General features: G+C 40.5%; 1 protein-coding gene across 7 annotated transcripts in view; it reads right to left on the bottom strand.

The window, feature by feature from the left end:
• The window catches only part of ptprq (protein tyrosine phosphatase receptor type Q), a 72,593-nt gene that overhangs the window by 49,340 nt on the left and 1,699 nt on the right, over window positions 1–21,554 (bottom strand). For all 7 annotated transcript variants that reach the window (XM_042495440.2, XM_088080615.1, XM_088080616.1 and 4 more), the window contains exons 2-19: window positions 21,071–21,196; window positions 20,839–20,983; window positions 20,423–20,707; window positions 20,094–20,311; window positions 15,969–16,149; window positions 15,317–15,691; window positions 14,184–14,495; window positions 12,275–12,568; window positions 8,926–9,225; window positions 6,766–6,896; window positions 6,520–6,649; window positions 6,269–6,422; window positions 5,998–6,104; window positions 4,347–4,444; window positions 3,703–3,871; window positions 3,259–3,519; window positions 2,964–3,124; window positions 264–375 (exon numbers count right to left, since the gene is read on the bottom strand). In XM_042495440.2, the coding sequence (XP_042351374.2) occupies window positions 264–375; window positions 2,964–3,124; window positions 3,259–3,519; window positions 3,703–3,871; window positions 4,347–4,444; window positions 5,998–6,104; window positions 6,269–6,422; window positions 6,520–6,649; window positions 6,766–6,896; window positions 8,926–9,225; window positions 12,275–12,568; window positions 14,184–14,495; window positions 15,317–15,691; window positions 15,969–16,149; window positions 20,094–20,311; window positions 20,423–20,707; window positions 20,839–20,983; window positions 21,071–21,196 (3,559 nt within the window). The remainder of the gene's footprint in view (window positions 1–263; window positions 376–2,963; window positions 3,125–3,258; window positions 3,520–3,702; window positions 3,872–4,346; window positions 4,445–5,997; window positions 6,105–6,268; window positions 6,423–6,519; window positions 6,650–6,765; window positions 6,897–8,925; window positions 9,226–12,274; window positions 12,569–14,183; window positions 14,496–15,316; window positions 15,692–15,968; window positions 16,150–20,093; window positions 20,312–20,422; window positions 20,708–20,838; window positions 20,984–21,070; window positions 21,197–21,554) is intronic.

The raw sequence follows: 21,554 nt of genomic DNA, 5'->3' as shown, positions 1-21,554 counted from the left end.
GACCCATTCATCCTGCGGTTCAAAAGCCCAGGCTTAAGTTACCTAAGAGGAATTAAACAGGCAACACACACACACACACACACACACACACACACACATACACATCTACTGTACTAATTCCCCTTCCTCAGAGTGTGTGTGTACATGTGCTACACAGGGACTAAGTGAAACAGCAGAGGGCAGACGAGAACCTGATGGCATTTTAACAGCCCAAAACGAAACCCATGTCATCAACAACAACAAACAGTGTGTGCACGTCTTACCACTCTCATTAGTATTGATCATGCGGCTAACTCCAGGGCTGATGTTGGGGGAGGAGGCTGCTGTGACCGTTACACTGTATTGTGACCCCGGACTGACATTAACCACATCAGCCTGTGAAAACAGCAAAACACAGACATGTGGTCAGAACATACACACATACAAACACACATATGCATACACAAGAAGACCAGCAAGATCATTATTAATACACAGTGGTTTCCCTACAGCTAAAGTACCCAGTGTTGTAACTAAGTACAGTGTGAACTCGAGGTACTTGTACTTCTCCATTTTATGCAATTTAATGTCTGCTCCACTACGTTTGTCTAACAGCTTTATTTACTTCTCAAATTGCAATTTTTCAAACATTTTCTGTGCTATGAAAACCATGTATTTCAAGATGTGTTAATTTTGAATATTAGTGATAAACTCAAGGATAAATTGTTCCTGTATGTGCAGAAAAATTCTCCTACTTTTTAAAGCTAAATAAACTCTTGGATCAGCTGGACAATGCATTCTCATGAAGCTGAATACAGGGTTGTTCTTCTTACAACCAATTTTAAGAGAGAAGTGGTTCTCACAGGACAGCAATGCTACAAGCACATAAAGTATGATGGATGCATTGCTGTAGATTAATCTACCCAACTGTAAATAAAGGTGTTAAAATGCTATATATCTATATATCCATCCATCCATCTATCTATCTATCTATCTATCTATCTATCTATCTATCTATCTATATATAGATAGATAGATAGATATAGATATCATATCTATCTACACTTTTACTTTCCATATTTAAAGTACATATAGTAACATACTGATTACAAGACTTTTACTTAGAGTGGAGAATATTCACAGTGTTGCCTTAGTACTTTTTTTCGATAAAGCAACTGAATACTTCTGTCACTACTTTATTACTACTTCTTTATTAAAACAACTCGTCCTATTCTAAATGTGTTTTGTGTTTAATGGATTTTAAACTGGACATTATTCAAATTCAAACAATTAATGTGACACATGAAACGACAAATGTGACCTCAGCATAAGGAAATGTTACTTAACACTGTTATATATTAAAAATGTATAACGTGATATAAAATGCAAGAGAATGGGGAAAATTGCCTATGACAGTTTTCTTAAGCCCAAGTTGACATTTTGCTTCCTTTTTTGGTTTCCTTTGCTTATTTTGTCAGTTGTCATTTGTTGTTTGGGAACAGTCCAATTCCCAGATATTCTGTTTACTACTGCATAAAAAAAAAACAGGAAATGTTCATAATTGCCAACTTGGAATTAGATACATTAAAGTGATTCTTATTTGCAAAACGCCTCAAATTTCAAGTATGTAATTTCATCTTAAACAGAAACTTGGGGATATTGGGGGGTTTTATGTATCTATTCATTATTTCTGTTGTTTTAAAATTGGCCACTTCACTATCTCTTCAGTAGTAGTGCACCATGTACACATACCCACATTCTGAAAACCTCACCAAATAGAAGCAAGAATATATCTTAATTACTTTCTGCAACAACCCTAAGGGCACTCAGCCTTCTGGAAATGTATTTCATTATGTAGCCTCCAAAAAACATCACCACAACTCTATCTGAAGAGGAACCTTACATCCTCAGCCATCTGTATCCATGTGAAGGTGGGTGGTTGTGAGCAGATGACAACTTGTTTCTGTTCGTGGCTGCACTTGTTTGTTTCTTTCTATGCTCTTTTATGTCTGCATGACGGATCAGTGTTGCAGTTTCCTTTTAGTGTGTGTTGCAACCACCTGTGACATCAGTATGTCTGGATGGCAACCAGTCACACTAACACCTTATGTTACCTCCAAGAAATATGAGCATTTAACAAGAACGGTCTAAAAGTCTGAAAGTGTGACATGTTATTGTTCTATATGTTCAGCAATGCCACATATTTGGTGTTCAACTCTTACCTGTAACCGTGCCTGATGCAAGTGTGCAAGCAGCAGCAAAAGTGAGTGGAAAACCATGCTGGGTAGCAGAGTTAGCTTTAGTTTAGATGCAGCAGGTTGGAGGCCTCGCCAGGAGCGCTGCATCCAGTGTTAGTAATCGATCTTTAGTAGCGGTCTACAGGTAATCCAGGAGTAACTCCAGGTCTAGAAGCTGGTTAGTGGCATGAGTAAAAGGTCACAGTGTTAGATGTCCACGCGTGGGATATTACAGCTCTTGATCTTTAGGTATTCAAAAATTTTAGTGGCTAACTGGGGAGGACAGTGGCTCTTCTCATTAGCACAAGGCTAATGTTCTCCCTCTGCTCCCTCTGCTCTTTCTCTCTCTCTCAGGAGAGCTGCTTAAGCAAATGAATGATTCAGGGTTGAACTCATGAGGCCAACTTAATAAATAATGAGATCTATTACTCAACTCTGTGCTGTGTGTGGTGTGTAAGGTTACATTTCGGGGGGTACCTGACACCTGGCAGTCAGGAGGAGACAGTATGGGGCGGGATTTTGGTTGAATAGGAGGAGAGATGATGCATGTGTATTCGTGTGTGTGTAGTTTGTATATTCAGTATCATAAAGCTGTGAGTCTAGAGCTCTACAATGCTAGTCCTTCCCTCTTTGAACTGCTCGCATTACACTGATGGTATTCAGGGTGCATTGTACTGCATGCTATCAAAGTGTATATTGAAATGAAGTGTAAATGCTTTTGTTATTGCATCTAAGCAGAGTGTGTACCTGGATATATCCGTCACGTGCAGGGTGCACTGTGACTTGTCCTTGGTTTGGTAGCAGGTTGATTTGGTAATGATCCACGCAACCCGCCGCCTGCTCCCAACGTAGCGAGAACGCACGTGCAGACACATTTACAACACGCACTCCTTGTACACGGGCTGGCACTCATGGAGGACAGGTGAGGGAAGAATGGAGTCAGAGAGGTGGAGAAAGTTTCAGTATTTCAATGAAAAGGGGCGATCAGTGCAAATGATAATAATGAGGTGGTGACCGGCGCAGCCCTTGTAATATCATCTACCTGTGGTTATAGTCAGAGAAGCAGCACTCCCCACTGTCATGCCTCTCACTCTCTCAGCACTCAAGTTGTAGCTGCAGCCATCCAGCAGCCCTGTAACCACGGCAACCCGCTCTTCCTTGGGTACGATGAGCGTGTTTGTGACTGAGGTGTTGGCCACGGAGACCCGGTGAAAGTCAAACTCTCCGATGGCACTGTCCCAGCTCACAGAGACAGCAGAAGAGTTAATGCTGTCCAAACGAAGGGCGCACAATCCTGCTGGGCCTGGAAAATGATTTTACACTTACAGTTTTCATCCCTTAGACCAAATTGTAATTATTTATTTGTGTTACAAAAGCATAACGCTATGACTCAGAAATCAACAACAGCTTACTCTGTCCTGACAGGCCAGTGCTTTCTGAAAGACTGTACAAAGTTTGGGCCTGTGTGTATGAGTGTTTCTCTTACGTGTGCTGAACTCTCTGTGGACTGCCTGACTGGTGTCTGAGCCCAGAACGCTCTGGATGCTGACACTGTAGTCTGACCCCGGGATCAAATCCCTGATCTCATAACGTGTGCCCCGGACAAGCACCTCAATCCATGACTTCCTGTCTACAGACCGCAGGCCAAAAACAAGCTGAGAAAAAAAAAAGAAACAAACTTTCTTAAATCTTAAGGCCCTTTTTCTGTAGAACACTTGATTTATTTTTCAATTACTTGTGGCAAAAATCTGATAATTTTAGTTTTATGAATGCTGTATCTACTAATTTCTCACATTTATGTCTCATTATGTGGGTTTGTGTTGTGCGTGCATATAATGTGCCTGGTCATTCTTCTTGGCTGTGGCTCTATGCAGATCATACATCTTTAAAGGGTTGGTAACCCAATCAGTGGTGATGACAATGGTAGCTAAGTAACCAGCAGATAAATGCAGAACCTGACGCAAGTGGATTCATTTGCACTTGAAAAACAAACAATTTTGAATAAGGCAAATGATATATGCACATCACATATGTCTGGAGGTTACGATGGTGTTCAAATATATAATGCTTGTGTCTGCTTCAGTGAGGGATTTTTGGGACTGAACAGGTGCACTAGTATACATGTCCTACCTTGTAACCCTCCACCTGTCCTGGTGGTGGTCTCCAAGTGACAAACACAGACGTCACTACCTGCTCCGAAAGAGCCACTTCCTGTGGCACCTCTGGGACTGGAGACAAGATTACCATTAGCATGTGACACCATGTACTCACACATCATCAACGTACACTGTCAGTCTGGGCAGTGGCGTAAGGTGGTGACAAAGGGCCCTAGTGCATGCAATTATGATGGGCCCTTGTGCGTGCTTCTGACCAGTTATGCACCTAAACTAGAAATACTGTTCTTGTCTCAACACATGATCAAGAGATCGAGAGAGAGTTGATATTGGATAAAACCAACATACACAGTGCCCAGATATCATCATTGCGCATATGTATACAACAAAATACCAAAGAAAATACAAATGCATTCATTTAATTGATCAGTTTACTAAAGATTACTCATAGATTATGTCGAATGAGCATATATTTCATAGCACATTTCAAAGGAATATATAGCAAATGGCAATCTTTCCAAATTATTGTGAATTCTTCTCTGAACATATGCATATTACTAATGTGGCAATCTGACTAAGTACTGTTACTGTTAGTTATTGTTAGTAGTTTCTGCCTAAAATACTACTCTCTACAGGCTACCTTACCCCATGGGCCCCAGTGCAACTGCCCTGCCTGCACTGTCTATATTTACGCCCCTGACTCTGGGTTATTGACACGTGAATACAGGTGTAACAGGAACTTTTTACACATTTTATAGGTTTATTTTGAGGAGGATAAAGATGTCATGAAATTATTCATGTTTTTATAGAAACATGAATAATTTCTTTCGTACATTTTACATGAATAAAACTACAAAGTGCACTCAACAGATTGCAGGTTTTCAGCCAGGTGTGTCTGGGAGCATGAGGGTTTGGAGGAGGGAGTGTAGGGCAGGATGTTTGTCCGAGATGCATGAATGAGAATAGTAGAATGAAAGGAAACAATATGCAGGTTACATTATCAAGGTTTAACCAGAATAGACAGACAAACCTTGGACACAATGTCCAGTAGCACCCCTCACTACCTCGATCTCCTTTCTCAGACAAAGTAGAGATGAATATCACTCAATTTTCCCTCCCAGCTTCTTTACAGTCAGGGCGGGGGCAAAAATAATAAAAACTGAGATTTATTCCTCCTGTATTGAGCCTAATTTTGGTCGATCATAACATTTGCGAGGAGGTAGAGTAGCAATCTATCAAATGAAAGGTTGGTGGTTTGATACCTGTCCCTTCCAGCCTACATAGCAAAGTGTCTTTGGTACAAGACACTGAATGTGTGTGTGAATGGGTGAATGGTACCTGTGCTGTTAAGTGCTTTAGAGGTTGCTTAAAAAAGGAAAACACCTTTTAGATGCAGTTTATTTACCATAGTGGGTATGAAATGAATCTGCACACCTTACAGAAATCTATGTTTTCTTTATAGTCTCACTTTCCTAATCTAATGTGTATTTTAAACAGTATTTGCATATTTCTGCTCTACTGTGACTGTTAATTTTCTGCTACATTCATTTTATAATCCCAATAATTTTCTTTCTACCCCTCTCTCTCTCCCTCCCACACACATGTAAATGTGGGCACACACACAATTGATATTTAGCACTGCATATATCTCACACTGTTTAACTTACTAGTATAGAGGATCATAGCAGCAGGTTGACTCCTTTTTTCCCCACTGGTGCTTATCACTTCAACTGTATATTCACCTCCGGCAGCGAGGCCTTCAAAGCAGTAAGATCTGTCAAACACACACAGCACACGGTGCTTTTACACACAAGCTTTGAGCGGACCATGTTGCACTCACTTGTTGTTAGAAGTAACGTTTTTCATTGGTGGTGATTGTGATTCCAGTCTCACAAAACAGTGATAATTTGTACACTGCCTGTCAAGATTGAGACTGACCTGGCCTCCTGATGAGAAATGATCAGCTCCTGGCTGGATGTTTGGTTTTTGATTGACAGGGTGAGTCCGCTCACAACTCCCCTGACCGGACTCCAGCAAATGCATATAGATGATGTGCTTTTGTTGACAAGAGACACCTCTACTGGGCTAGGTGCTGGCAAATTTAAAAAAAACATTAGTCATTTAGGATAGACAGATTGAGCAGTGTGAGTATATGTGTGTGTGCAAGTGCATGCGTGTGTGTGTGATACCTGCAGTGATGTTGATGGTGACAGGGGAGCTGTCTATGAAGGACTCCTTCTCTGTTCGTACTGCAAAGTGGTACAATCTGCCCGGAGTCAGAGCAGAAAAGATTGCACTCTGACTGAACACCTTCTGCACCTGTAGCACATACATGATAATTCTCACATTCTTAGGGGGGAGGTGAGGGTGTGATACATAAATTCATGCTAACTACTGCTCACATGAATCTTAAGGAGAAAACCTGCCTTTTTTACCATGTATGAATGGTCACAGTTAAGGCAGATGACCTCGTAGCTGTTAGCGTGTCCTTGCGCTGGGTCCCAGAGCAGCTCTATGGATGAATCTGTCACCATGCCTTCCCTCACTCTGTTCGGAGGAGCCAGACCTGAAATCACAAACCATATCTCACAACCCACACTGTAATTATTCCTCTAATAAACTGAAAATCACCTTTTTTTGGGGATAATTTAAACACCTAGGAATTATGTGATGAGGTCTGATTTATATATATATAAAAAAAGAGCTGCATCATTTCTGCGCAATTAGGCAATTCATTATTTTGAAGTGTTGTACAAGAATAATGCAAACATAACACTCATTAAAAGTTCTCATAATAATAATAGTAGATATTTAGGGATGCAACTAATGATTTTTTTCTGATTAATCTTGCTATTATTTTCCCGCTTGATCATTTTGTCAACAAAACATCATAAAATAGTGAACATGTCTAATTTCCCAAAGCCCAACATGAGATCTATAAATGGTATGTTTTATCTAACCAACGGTCCAAAAATCCAACGCTATTCAGTTTAATATTGTGCATGATAAGGAAAAGCATAAAATTTTACATTTAAGAAGCTTAAAAATTGCAAGTGTTTGGCTTTTTTGCTGAAAAATGACTACTGGATTATCAAAATAGTATAAAATAAAATAAAATAGACGAATCGTTGCAGTCTGACATTTCTTCTTTACATACAGCGTGTGAGCAAAGTCAGACAGAATGAGCACTACAAAGTGTCCAGATACACTATGAGCAACCACAAAAGCCTTACAAGACCTGAGTGAGCCTGAAATAGGTTGGAGGTAGGTGAAGTTTCTCCAGGACAAGCGGTTTTTCAAACAAGAGACACGTCACTTATCCTATTTATGATGCACAGAACAGGCTAGAACCTCTTTGCTGGAAAACACTGAAACAATCTGATGTTTTCTTGCTCATTCATGTCCAAACAGTTAGGAAGAGGTGTCATGATATGAGTTACGCTCTACAGACCACCCGTATTACTTCAATTTTGGAGCATGGACAGAAAAAAATCTCAGCCACATAAAGGGATTTTGGGTTTGCTACAAAGGGGTTCCTCTTCCTTCAGAAGCATACTGGCTCATAACAAGAATAATATCTATCATACAATACAACATCTGTCTTACAGCTTGAGGTCTGACCTACATGCTGTTGATTTTTGTGATCATTAAATGTGAGTTATAAGCAAAAATGGTGAAATTAATACAAAAAAGGTGTTGGGTCCAGACCTTGGAATCCGCCACTCCACAGTGTTCAAGTTGACTCATGCAAGGAGTGTAATGAGTAGACACTTCTGATATCAGAGAAAAAAACGGGAAACCACTAAAGTGATGCCAGATAAAGGGTGGATTCATTTACCTAATTGCTCCAATATGAAAGAAATAAGGACATGAAAAAGTACTTTTAACTGATGCCAAATGAGGATAGCTACAATCAGGAAGAGTAAAAGTGAGAGGCCTCTTCCCGGTACCAATACAATAACTATGTCATGAGATCATTATGGTTATTATCAGTATGGTTAAATATTACACACACTTGCGTCGCTCTGCGCAAAATGCCCTTTTAAAAATCAAGCTATAAAAATGATCATACATTAATATTATTTTCTAATTTCAAAAAGTTGTTTTTAACCAACATCAGTCCTAATCATTTTTAATGCAAAGTAAAAATGTTTGATGATGACTGCCAGGGAAATGTCAATGATTAGCAGCAACACTGATTGTGACAGTGCACCTAGTGGAAATAGCATGTATTTTCTCAATATGCCAAATATGGTATAAAATGACATCATCAGGTGGATGATAGTAAAAATGACAAATTACAAGTCAAAAGCCCAGAATGACACCCAGGAGCTGAGCTGGAAATTAATCAATTAAAAAATTTATTCCAAGATTAAACAAAAATACACAATCTTGCCAAAATGTATGCCTCATGCATGACTAAAGCCAAAATTATCAAACAAATGAAGAATGAAAACATATAAAATGCACCAAACAATCCCTAAGGGTTAAGTGGTTATAATCCAAAATGTTTATGCTGACTCCTTCAAGTCGGGCGCACATGCTCTGGCTTACATGTGCGTCAGCATGTGTTAGTGTTAACAGAGTTAACTCACCTGTTCTAATGGGGCGGGTGTAGTAAGGTGGTCCTGTCTTCTCTCGGCTTGTGCTGTACACCCTTAGCTGCTGCTCTGATCCTGGGCTGAGGTTTCCAACAGTTATGATATGAACACCAGCAGGCAGGGGGTACCAGTCACACGTTTCCTCACACAGTCCCTTAGACACACTGTCACACACTCCTGGACAAACACACACTTTGACCCCATCAATGTGACCCAGCTGTGGATGCTGGATGTAGAGTTGTACAGAGTTTGTGCCCACTAAGAGGGGGACTGCTACCTGAACTGGCATTGGATCTACACAGACAGAGAGGGAGAAACAGAGACACACAATGACTTGTATTATTTAAGACAGGTGCCTATGTGAACACTGAGGCATGTTTTGCTTGCTGTGATCATTCCTCGAAGTCCTACTGGCCATGGGGAAGAAAATACGAATGTTCCTTTGGTCAGATGTGTATCAAAAAGTTTATCTGAGGCTGATAGGAGGCTTCAGCTTTAGTCAAATCAAGTTACAGCCTGTTTAGTACAAAATTCCCTCCTTTTGTTACAATCCTTTTACTGCAACTCAACAGGGAAACACTGTCAGAGGCAATTTTATTCTAAGCAGGCTGTAACTTTGATAGATACCCACTGGCTACCTCAGACTACTGAGGCCTCATTTTACCGTCAGATCAAAGTTTTGAATACATTTGTGCACAAAGCCAGGATTGTGCATTTTGTCCTCCAACACTTACACAGAAAACAAATTGGAGGGGATTTTTTTTTACTGGCCAATATCAACAAAGGAGGATTACAGCCAGCAAAACTTCTATCCATGTAAATTGCCATGCTGACATGTCCAACTATGGACAGGATTAAAACCATGTGGGAACGTGATGAGGGGCACTCACTATACTGTATTCCATCATCACATTGATACACAAATCCTCACTCTGCACAAGACATAGCCTAGTGCAATTCAAGATGGTCCACAGGGCCTACATGTCCAAGCTTAAATTGTCCAGCATCTGCCCTGATATCACCCTCACGTGTGACAGATACAAAAACAATGATGTTACCTTTATCCACATGAACTGGCTGTGCCTTCATTTACAAAAAAATCTGGAGCAATGTTTTTCACACTCTATCCAATATTTTAAAGCGGAAATTAGATCGGGACCCCTTTTTTTCGGGACCCCTTGGTAGCTTTATTTGGTATTATGGAGGGAGAACCTCCATAATAACCCTCATCCACAGATCGGTTAGGACTGCCTGCGGTGAAGACATATAGCAGTGGTCTGGTGTTGGGCAGGGCAAGGGGAAATCAGCAGGGTAAACAGGAGTGCCTGTGTTGCTCCAGCTTGTGACGATGCTCTCTTTGCCGCCTGTGCCGGGACCAGCAGTCGTCCCAACAGCAAACGTCATTGAGCCGAACTGGCGCCAATGCTCAGACCCCAGGAGAGAGTCTTGGTAATTGTTAATTCAATGTTAAAAGTTATTGATTCGAAATAGCAGCTGGAGCGCTGGAGTGCCGTGGTGGGGGCATGCAGTTAAAGGGACCTAGATAAATCCTCTGATGCTGCTACTCGTGCGTCCTGATAGCACATGCATATACATATACATACATATGCATATACACATATATAAATCATCCATGTTGTTGACACATAGACACACACCCATACTTACATATATACACATATACATACATACACACACATAGATAATAATTAGATCTGGAATTACTGTATGGTTTGGGAATCTAACAGTGCAGCTAAAAAGCAGACTAACCAGCATGCACAAATTGCCATGAAGATCGTAGGCAGGAAAGTATGCAAACCCATTCAGAGCCTTTTTGAACAAGCTGTTCTGAAAAAAGTACAAAAGATCATTGCCGACCCTCAACATCCTCTCTTCTCTGAGTCTGAAACACCTACCTCGGGAAGAAGACTTTGCATTCCAAAATGCAAAAACAGTCACTTGAAATTATCATTCGTTTAAGCCTCTGTCAAGCTGCTGAATTTGTCTAATAATCATGCAATAGGGCAAGGTGCAACAAGCAGACACTTAGCACTTGCACTTTATTGTTAAAACTAGTGCAAAAGGGGAGTGTGCAATTTACAACTAGCAAATTTCCAGACGGAAGTTGTTGTCAATGACTGTCATGTTTTTGTGCCCTGTCTTTTGTTGTTGCCATGGAGTAATTGAGCTAATGTCTTGTGTGGTGTGATGTGTTTGTATGTTACTGAGAAGCAAGCAGCACTGTGTCTATATGCATATATATATATATATATATATATATATATATATATATGCATACACAAACACATACATATGCTTACCCACATGCATACATATATACAAATATATACATACATGTACACACTTACATATTAAATAAATGAATACAAATGCCAGTCTGCACAGGTAGGTTTTTTAAAGCTTTTTAAAATGAGGAACTAACCGCTGATTTCATGTAAATAGGAAGTTTGTTAAACAGCTTAAAAACGGTAAAAGCATGATCCTCTTGTATTAAGCCTGGCTCGTGGTACACTTATCAACATGTGATTCTCTGATCTGAGATTCTCAGATAGGGCTCAGACTGTCTCTGCATACCTGTGTGCTAATGAATTTGTCCTAATGAAGATTATTATTTCTTATTCCTGGGTTCGCTCCTTCCTTGACTACATGCACAGTAGAAATATCCTGTGTGTGGGTTTTCCGAGACAAGGTCTATTACAGTATTCTAACTCATTCCTAACTTTATAAAGTTACTAAAGCTTTTTAGCTTTTCATTTCTAGACACTGTGCCTTACACTCTGAGAGCTGGAGGTGCTTGATGTGTCTGCACCACTTTACTATTGTATCAACTTGGACTGCACCTGCCCAACCCTGAGTTTGCATTTTAGTTTATTTTTATACTGAGAAGTACAATAAAACGATTTTTTGTAAACTTCCATCAATGTTCACATGGGCACCTGACAATTGTTTTAAGACAGACTTGAAAAACGATGAAGCTATCCTTCAACTCTTTAAAATCTGAGGAAATTGGCTCTATTTAAAAAAAAAAAAAAAAAAAACAATGCAGGAGGACAATGAGCAACTTAACAAAAAAATACTCAAAATTAGCAACAAAAAAAATAACAATTTCAGGTCATTTTCTTGTCTTCTTTTCCTAATTTATTGCAGTTTGTGGGGCATCTCTTGCCAAACTGATCATTGCCTTTATTCCCAAGTTTTTAAAGAAACTAAACAAATTTTCTTGAAAGGTCTGATTTCTTGTGAACGGTGTCTGAACAAAGCACAAGAAAACTGATGTCACAGGTTTCAAAGGGTTAAAGGCAGTGTTGTTTGTTTCCCCTACCGGTGGTAGCGATGATGCTGGTCCTCTTGCTCCGGTCCTTTCCCCTCACACAGACCACTCCAACTTCATAAGTGTGACCCGGAGTGAATGTGCCCATATTAACACATACAGACTCGTTTACCCAGTGTGCACCAGGACTGGACTGATTTACCCAAAGTGAGACAGGAGTGGGGTAAATGAGTGGGTTGGATGTGATATAATAACCATCTGGTGGGTCATCTGGTAGACTGTTCCAGCAGACTGTCAGATTTCCTGTCATGCTCAGCACCTCCAGACCGCTGGGGGCCGTCACCGCTGAGAGGCACGAGAGGAGAACGTCAGTAGTCAGCTAACATACAAAGCAAAGTCGAAGCAAGTTATCTGCATAACATGATTACTGTAAAACTTTAAACATAAGTCTAGTCCCAAATACCCAGTCCCTTTTACTAGCCAGGTATGGTGACACATTTTGACAAATAAAGGTCTATAGATATAATAAATGTATTCTGGTACTGGTGCTTATTTCTACTCGCTGTGTATCTCTTTGCAGGCATCTGAGCAACTGTAATAAATCACAATTTCTCCCCCGGGGATCAATGAAGTATTTCTATTCTGATTCTAGTTTTTCTTGCAATGTAATCGAATGGGTTTCCAGATATTTTATTTTCTTAACTATTGAAGAGATAAATCATTATGGAGACTTACTGTATGTTTTGACAGTCTTTGAGTTTGTGTAGTGCAATAGTAAATATGAATGTTATGGATGTGTATGCATGAAATCTAATAAATGAAATATTGTTAATGAAAATAATGGAGACCCCAGGAGGAGTAGCTAGCTAGCTGGTAAACACAGAAGCTAATAGGGATCTTAATAAACAAACATATTTAAAATTATGATACAAAAAATATTATAATTTCTAAGCAATTTTTCCAGGTTATTTCCCTTTTCTGTATTTTATAGCTTTTTTCCAGCTAATTAATTTCTTCATAGTAATTTCTTGCGAACCTTTCTTTTCATTTCTTTTTTTGCTTTTCATTTCTGTCTTCCCATGTTTTTGAAAGAAATACAGCCAATGTAATTTGAGATCCTTTGTTACCAGCTGGGCACTATATTGTTTCCAGTGTCACAGCGGCCAAGCTTGCTTTACAACACCCACCAGAGGCAGTGTTTATTGGTCTGGTGCAGTAGGTGCATTCTGGTGGTTGCAGGTTTTCTACATCTTGAGCAAAAGCACAGCATTTTCCTCTGTTTTCTCTGGTCATGCAACATCAGTTTTAAAGGTACTGTAACCCTACTGATATATAGCCCAATTTTATGACAGGTCTATCTTTCCAGTAGTGAAAGTGCAATAAATGATTTTGATAACATTTTGTGTAGAGTTTGATATGTTGAGCTGCTTATCCAAATTACTTCTTCATGCAAGAAATTCTCAGTATTTACACGAATCTTGATAGGATGCCAGCTCACATTTGGCACTTCGTGATGTTTTACCACCCAGAACTGAAGAAACAAGTCAGATTAACAGCAAAATGGCTTCACAACAAAAGTCCATCCAAATCTCATTTTGTATTGTACCAACTGGCTGAGTAAGACAATAAAGGAGTACTAGTACGACCTGACATTCATGCAGTTGTGAAATTTTCATTTGTATATTTGCCCTGATTTTCAAACAATACCTTTCTAGATTTCCCAGAAATTTAAATGAATCATTTTGACATGTAACAGTAGGAGAATCAGGTGTAAATAATAAAATAAATGATGTCTGAATTCCATTTAATTGACTTTTTCATGGTCTTGGTATTGTTCCTGCTAGCTCGCTTTCACACAGTCTTACTGGGACTCCTGAGCAGAACAGAGCCATCACTGATGTTTTTAGCAGCTATGACAAGCCAAACTATATGCTGTGAAAAAGGCCTGTTACATGCTTACCGGTCTGTGCAGTCACAGCTGCTGGTCCACAGCTCTCTATCCCATGCTGAGTAACTGTGTAAACTTCAACCCTGTATTTCCTGTAAGATTCCAACCGTCCAATCACAGCAGTGTATGACTGCAGCCCACCAGTCTCAGATAACCTGAAGATGTTGGTCATTCCAACTGTCCTCTCTTGTCTTGAAGACATGTCCACACAGCGCACAATAAATGTCCATCCAAGCCTTAATGGAGCATCTGTCAGCATCCAGTGGACACTGATCTGACTGACGGTAATGAGGCCGACAGTGATATTTTGAGGAGGAAGAGGTCCTGCAAGGGAGAAAAAAATCAACTTTTTAAAGTTACATCTGTACGATGTTGCTTATTGTTAAACCTCAAATATAAACCTAGTCCCAATTAAAAGCCCAGTCCCCTTTACTAACCCAGTTTGGCGACACATTTTGACAAATAAATTTCTGTCTCAATTAGAGGCTACTATGCAGTTGATAACTACCCTTTGGAGATAAGAAGTTAGTTAGCTGATGCATAGATGATGATGATCATTAGATGATGCATACAAATATAAATGTTGATACCACCTCTTATATTCAACTTTAAGGAGCAACAATAAGTTTTTCACCTCTTACATATTATTGTTTACTGATGAGAAGTCACTTGTTTTCCATTAAAATGGTCATTACAGTAATTAAGCCCGACAGAAAAGGTTTCATGCTTGAAAAGCTTATCAAAAATATTTTTCCTGTAATTTTAAACTTTGAAGCCAGTCAGACTGACCTGCAACATGACAGGAGGATTAAACATTTGTCAATATGTACACATTTGGTTAATTTGGTAAGATTCTCTACAGTTCAATCATTAATTTTACTGAAACCTCGAGCACCAAGGAAGATAGTAATACCTGCTTAGCTAAACTAGAGAGTTGCTAAAAAAGCAGTTTAAATAAATAATTTGATGATATTTTCCATCTTTGCTGAGCAACAGTTTTGTGTGAAAGGAATTAAAAGCCCATCCCATATAGATGCCCGTCCCAAATATAAGCCTGTTGAGGTCAATGATTTAAGCAAATAATAGCAATATTAATTGAGGTTTAAAGGTATAAAACTTGTATATGTGACAGTTTGCAGACTCACTAGTGTACGCGGTCCGTGTCTGTCCCAAGCTCCAGGTGGAACTAGCAGGCTGAGAGGCTCGCAGGGTGAAAGAGTAGATGCTCCCTGGAGACAAACCTGCCACAGTTACCCCTCTAGAAGAGAGGAAGATGGGGACCCTGACAATTTTTTTAACACTGCTTTGGCTCTGTGTCCCCTTTTTGTCCTCTGACCTCCTACTGCCATTTTCTTCACCTTGACCAGACTCTCCGCCTGCTTCCTCTTGGTACTGGAGGAATATCTCAAAAGATGAAAGATGAAGAGAATTTAAGGATGATAGGTCACTCCAATGAAGCTCTACTTGTTGCTCTGTCACCTGAACCAGCTCAAAGGAGAATGAGGCAGCGACTGGAGGAACTGTGAAGAATTAAGAAGCAGAGAAACATCTTAGCAACTTGCAAAGGAAGTGAGGAAAATAAATGCTCACAAATTATATTGTTTTGGTAAATTATTAGGGGTTTTGCATTACTTATTTTCCCTGAGACTGAGCATAAATGAGCATCAGTCATATGTTAAGGATTGAAATGTTGCAAAATTAGAAAAACATGCATGCAAAGTGCTTAACAGGTGGTGACATTCAATAAGTCCTCAAAACTCTTAATAATGTATGCCTAAAAAATATTGTGTTATTTACTCTGATATTGGCAGATGAAGGGTAAGGGGATGTCACAGAAGAATGGAGTGAGAAAGTATTCTTGTCCTGTGGCATTCCTCTGGAGGGCAAAACAGTCAGTCTGATTGGCTGGCAATAGTGACATCATGGTGTTGGTCTGGTTATAAGCTGAGCCATCAGACCACAGAGGACGCCCCTCCTCCTGCGGGGTGACAACAGAGAGACATCATGCATTACTATCGCCCCATCTTCAAATTGTGTTGCCTGGCCAAAATCTTGGAATCCCTGGTAAATAATCAGCTCAGATCCTATCTGTCCTTCTTTTCAGTACTTTCTCCCTATCAGTCTGGCTTCAGGCCAATGCACAGTACCATAACTGCAACCTCCCTGGTTCTCAATGACATCGCACTGGCCTTGGATAACAAGATGTCTTGTGCTGCTCTGTTTATAGATTTATCTAAAGCATTTGATACTGTTGACCATTCATTACTTCTCAAAAAACTGTCTTGTATTGGATTTGATTCTTTTAGTTGCCTCTGGTTTGAAAACTACTTATTTAACAGATTACAATGTGCTAAAATTGATGATGTCCATTCCAATTATTTAAACATTGCTAAAGGTGTTCAACGGGACTCAATATTAGGTCCCATATTGTTCTCAATTTATATGAATGATATTGTCCCCATTTCCGAAACCTGTAAATTTAATCTTTATGTGTCTGACACGATTTTATATAGTTGTACAAAATCTGTTCAGTCAGCCATTAGTTGCCTACAGTCGTGCTTTGACTCCCTTCAACACCAACTACATAACCATAGGTTAGTTTTAAACTCAGAAAAAAAAACAAATATATACTGTTCACCAAAACTAATAACTCAGAGTCTTTTAATATTCTTTCTGCCAATGGCACATCCAAAGAAAGAGTGGCACAGTACAAATACCTTATCTGTATCTGAATTGACGATAAAATTACTTATTACTTACTTACTAAAAATACTTCAAGCATCATTTTGTCGTCCTTACTAATAAATTGAGAACTGTAATTGGCTTTTTATATAAGAATAAAAAAAATGTTGTCCTTTTTATACAGGAAAAGAATAGTTGACTCCATTTTTTAATCCGTTTTTGGGAATGTCCATCTATCCATCCACCCATCCACCCATCTTCTTTCACTTATCCGTTCTACTCTCACTCATGAACAAGACCCTGAGATACAGAGGGGACAGTCCACTGCTTTTCTGCAGAGAACCAAGGCCTCAGATTTGGAGGTGCTGACTCTCATCCTGACCACTTCACACTCGGCCACAAACAGCCCCAGTGCATGCTGGAGGTCGCGGTGTGATGAAGCCAACAGAACCATATCATCTGCAAAAAGTAGAGACGCAATTCTGAGGTCACCGAACTGAACTCCTTCCTCCCCCCCAGCTGCGTCTCGAGATCCTGTCCATGAAAATCACCAAAAGGATTGGAGACAAGGGGCAAGCCTGGCGGAGGCCAACACCCACTGGGAACGCATTTGACTTCACGCCAAGTATCCAGACACAGCTCTCACTTTGGTTATACAGGGACCAGATTGCACGGTACCCCGTACTCCCGCAGCACCCCCCACAAGACTCCCCGAGGGACACGGTCATAAGCCTTCTCAATATCTATAAAGCACATGTAGACCTGATAGGCAAACTCCCACGCCCCCTCCAGCCGCCTTGTAAGGGTAAAGAGCTGATCCGTTGTTCCATGACCAGGACGGAATCCGCATTGTTCCTCCTGAATCTGAGGTTTGACGATCGGTTGAAGCCTCCTTTCCAGCACCCTGGAGTAGACTTTCCTGGGAAGGCTGAGCTGGTAATTGGAGTACACTCTCCGGTCCCCTTTTATAAAGATGGGAACCACCACCCGATCTGCCACTCCACAGTCACTGTACCTGACCTCCATGTGACACTGAAAAGGCATGTCAGCCAAGACAGCCCAACAATGTCCAGAGCCTTCAGCATCTCAGGGTGATTCTCATCCACACCTGGCACCTTGCCGCTGAGAAGCTTTTTGACTACCTCAGCAACCTCTGCCAGAGCTATGGACAAAGAATTCCCTGAGTCTTCAGACTCCTTCCCCCACTGAACAATATCCCAATCCAGGTCAGCAGTTCAACTCCTGTGCTGAGCACAGCCTGAGACAAGCCCTGCTTTCCCTTCCAGATTTGTCTCACAGTTTGCCAGAATTTCCTTGAGGCCAACCGAAAGTCCTTCTCCATGGCCTCCCCAAACTCCTCCCATACCTGAGTTTTAGCTTTGGCAACCGCCTCAGCTATAGCCCTTCTGGCCAACCGGAACCTGTATGCTGCTTCAGGAGATCCCTGGGCCAGTAGAGCCCAAAAGGCCTCCTTCACTGCTGGTGTCCACCAGTGGGTCCTCCGGTTGCCACCACGATAGGTACCGATGACCTTCTGACTACAGCTTCTAGCAGCTGTCTCCACAATGGAGGTTTTGAAGGACCACTCGCCAACCTCCCCTGGGATGCACCAAATGTTCTTCCGGAGGTTTGAGTTGAGGACTTGGTGGACAGGGGCCTTCACCAGATGTTACCAGTTCACCCTCACTACACGTTTGGGTTTACCAGATCTGTTTGGCAGTCTCTCCCGCCACCTGATCCAACTCACCACCAGGTGGTGATCAGTGGACAGCTCCGCTCCTCTCTTCACCCGAGTGTCCAAGACATATGGCTGCAGATCAGATGATACGATCACAATGTCGATCATTGATCTTTGGCCTAGGGAGCTCTGGTACCAAGTACACTTATAAACATCCCTATGCTCGAACATGGTGGTTGTTATGGACAATCCATGACTAGCACAGAAGTCCAATAACACCACTTGGGTTCAGATCAGGCAGGACGTTTTCCCAATCACACCCCTCCAGGTCACTCCCTTGTTGGCCAGGACATTAAAGTCGCTGGATGCTGTGTACCATGCAGCTCTAAGGTTCATAATCAGTGATCCTTACAGTACCCACCACTGCCATCTTTACCAAAAGGTCAGCTGGCCACATTTGGTTGTGAGGTGTGACCAGCATTAGTTTTTATTCACCTATAAAGCTTTGAAACACATGCATTCTCCCTGTAATTCATCCCTTTTAACTCTAAACTCTCATAATCTTGGTACTTGGTCACAGAATAGCTTGTTACTTCACGTTCCCCAAATCAGAACTGAACTAGGAAAAATGACATTCTCTTACAGTGCACCATATACATGGAATAATCTCTCCACCTTACCATGTTGTTTTCCTGCATTTCCATTTTAGGTATTTTCACTGCTATTATTGTTTGTTGCTTTGTATGGTTCAGTATTGTTTCTTTTGATTGCGTATGTCTTAAATGCATTGTTAACGCTCTGCATCATTGAAAATGAGGGTCTCCCTCAATAATTTCCCAACTCTTAAATAAAGGTTTGAATGAATTTCTCTTATCTTAGTAAATGTGCTCTGGACGACTTGTCAAATTTTCTCTAACCTAAGAAAAGAGTAAAAATAAGAAAACTTGAAAGGGTACTAACAAGAGAAGACCAAGTCCTAGTTACAGGCAAAAATAAGAGAAAATGTGTTTGTTAACTGTTTTTGCATGAGGGCCAATGCTTCTCATGATGAGGACAATACAGGAGTTTTAGTGTTGAAAGTGTCCTGCAGAAACTTAGTGTGACAAAATATTGTGCATGATACTTTATTGATACTGCAGGATATTTTAAAATCTACTGTCCTTCAGTTTGATTTTCACATATTCCTCCACCACATTCTGCATGATTTTGTCAGTCTTGCGGAACAGAGTAACTTCTGAACTCCTGCAGGATATAAAAAGCATGCACTGTTTTTTAAATATTTAATCAAAAAGGTTTTCTTGACAAATGCGTCTTTAAATTACTTACTATAAAATCATGCATGAATATTCCCGGTAATTCTCAAATGTTATTCATTTTGAGAAATGATTATTAAATAATATATGTACATGTGCACATTCTCAAGGAAACATTAGCTATTCTGACGATGTAAAGTAACAATACAGAGTTATTATTTATTATGGCTCTGACTGATAGGACAAAGAGAAAAAAAAATCCTATTTTTCCAAGTGCCACTTATTAAAATGTTTCTGTAATGAGGCTACCTGCTGGTCGTTGAGTCCGCTCCACAGCAGCAGCAGGTTGTTGTGGCTCAGCAAGTGAGAAGTTATAAAAAGCCAATCTTCCAGGGTTTTCAGATCAATCAGGTGACTTCCAGCTGCCAGGTCTTTACAGCTGCATTGGGCATCACCCCAGGTCAAACCCCTCCTTCTCACAGTGTAGCAGCTTCTTCCATTGGCCAACCATTCAGAGGGACACTTAGCTGGAGACAGACATAAATCAGCAACTAATACTGACAGATTCCACCCTCCATGCAGTCAGTTTTAAGGTTTCTGATCAAGTTGTGGTGATGTGATTGTGATATGTACAATACCTGTTTCCATGCCGAAGCTGAGTCTCTGCTTCAGCATCATTTTTAAGTGTTTGAGGAATGTGGTCACCACAACTTCAGCCTTGAAGCGTGTGCCAGGTTGGAGACCTTTCACTGTGTAGTGAGACTTTGCCTCTGATGAGTTTATGTTGACAATGTGTGAGACAGATTGTGTGTGGGTGCTGTATAGACTCAAGGTGGACAGGCTTTGTTGTCTGTGAAGTGTCCATGTGAAGAGAGCAGTGGTTGCCGTGCTGTATACATGAAGGGAAGACAGGAAGACTGGAGCTGGACACAAATACAGAAAGGTGGAGCACAGACAAGATGAAAGATGTTAACATCAATAAGCATTATACCAAACACTAATCAAGATTGGTAATTTTCTTCGGCAAAACTTTGATGAGTTCACAGAGACTCACTGAAGTGAAAAGTCTTTGCTTCAACAGTCGTATCATTTCTTCTGGCTCTAAGTGTGATATTATATCCTCTTGGATCCTCAACTAATTGAAGTGAGATTTTACAGTCAGGGGAGCAAGTTGAATGATCAATGGGCTCCACATGCACCTGCAGATATGGGACAATTATTTAGTTCTCAGACTATATAAGATGAACCAGACTTTATCTGCATTATCACCTGTGCTGTGTTCTCACCAGATGGCTACTTGCAGTCCTGCAGGTGACTGTATAGGTGTCGGAATCTCTGCCAGAAGGAAAAGACTGAAATACAACTTCAACCTCAACAGGGTCCCGATACTGTTCACACGTCAGCAAGACCACCTGAGGAGGAGGAAAGCGCATGTCACAGGAACTTTAAATTCCATGTACCTTAAACGTCATTTTAGTAACATTTAAGGGCATCAATAGACAGGGTTCCAACACATTGTCATGGGCAAAACTTTTCATGACTTCTCAGGACAAGCACTAGCACTAGCAGGTACTTATCAAACATTCACTGTATTCAAACATAATTTCAGCAAAAAAAGAGAGGCAGCAGGGGCTTTTTGGTGTCCCTAAAAACATCAATTCTCATGGAAAGGAATACCTATTAAAAAAATAGGAACATTTTACAAATAAGAGTGGTATAAAAAAATCCAGGTCCAGGCACTCAGGATGGTTTGAAAAGCATAAAAGGTGT

Source organism: Plectropomus leopardus, chromosome 7 (assembly GCF_026936395.1).
Source record: "Plectropomus leopardus strain MGB_pleo_1.0 chromosome 7, ASM2693639v1, whole genome shotgun sequence".
NCBI classification, from domain to species: Eukaryota; Metazoa; Chordata; class Actinopteri; order Perciformes; family Serranidae; genus Plectropomus; species Plectropomus leopardus.
Note: the sequence above shows the minus strand (reverse complement) of the source record. Positions and strands in the feature narration are given on the sequence as shown.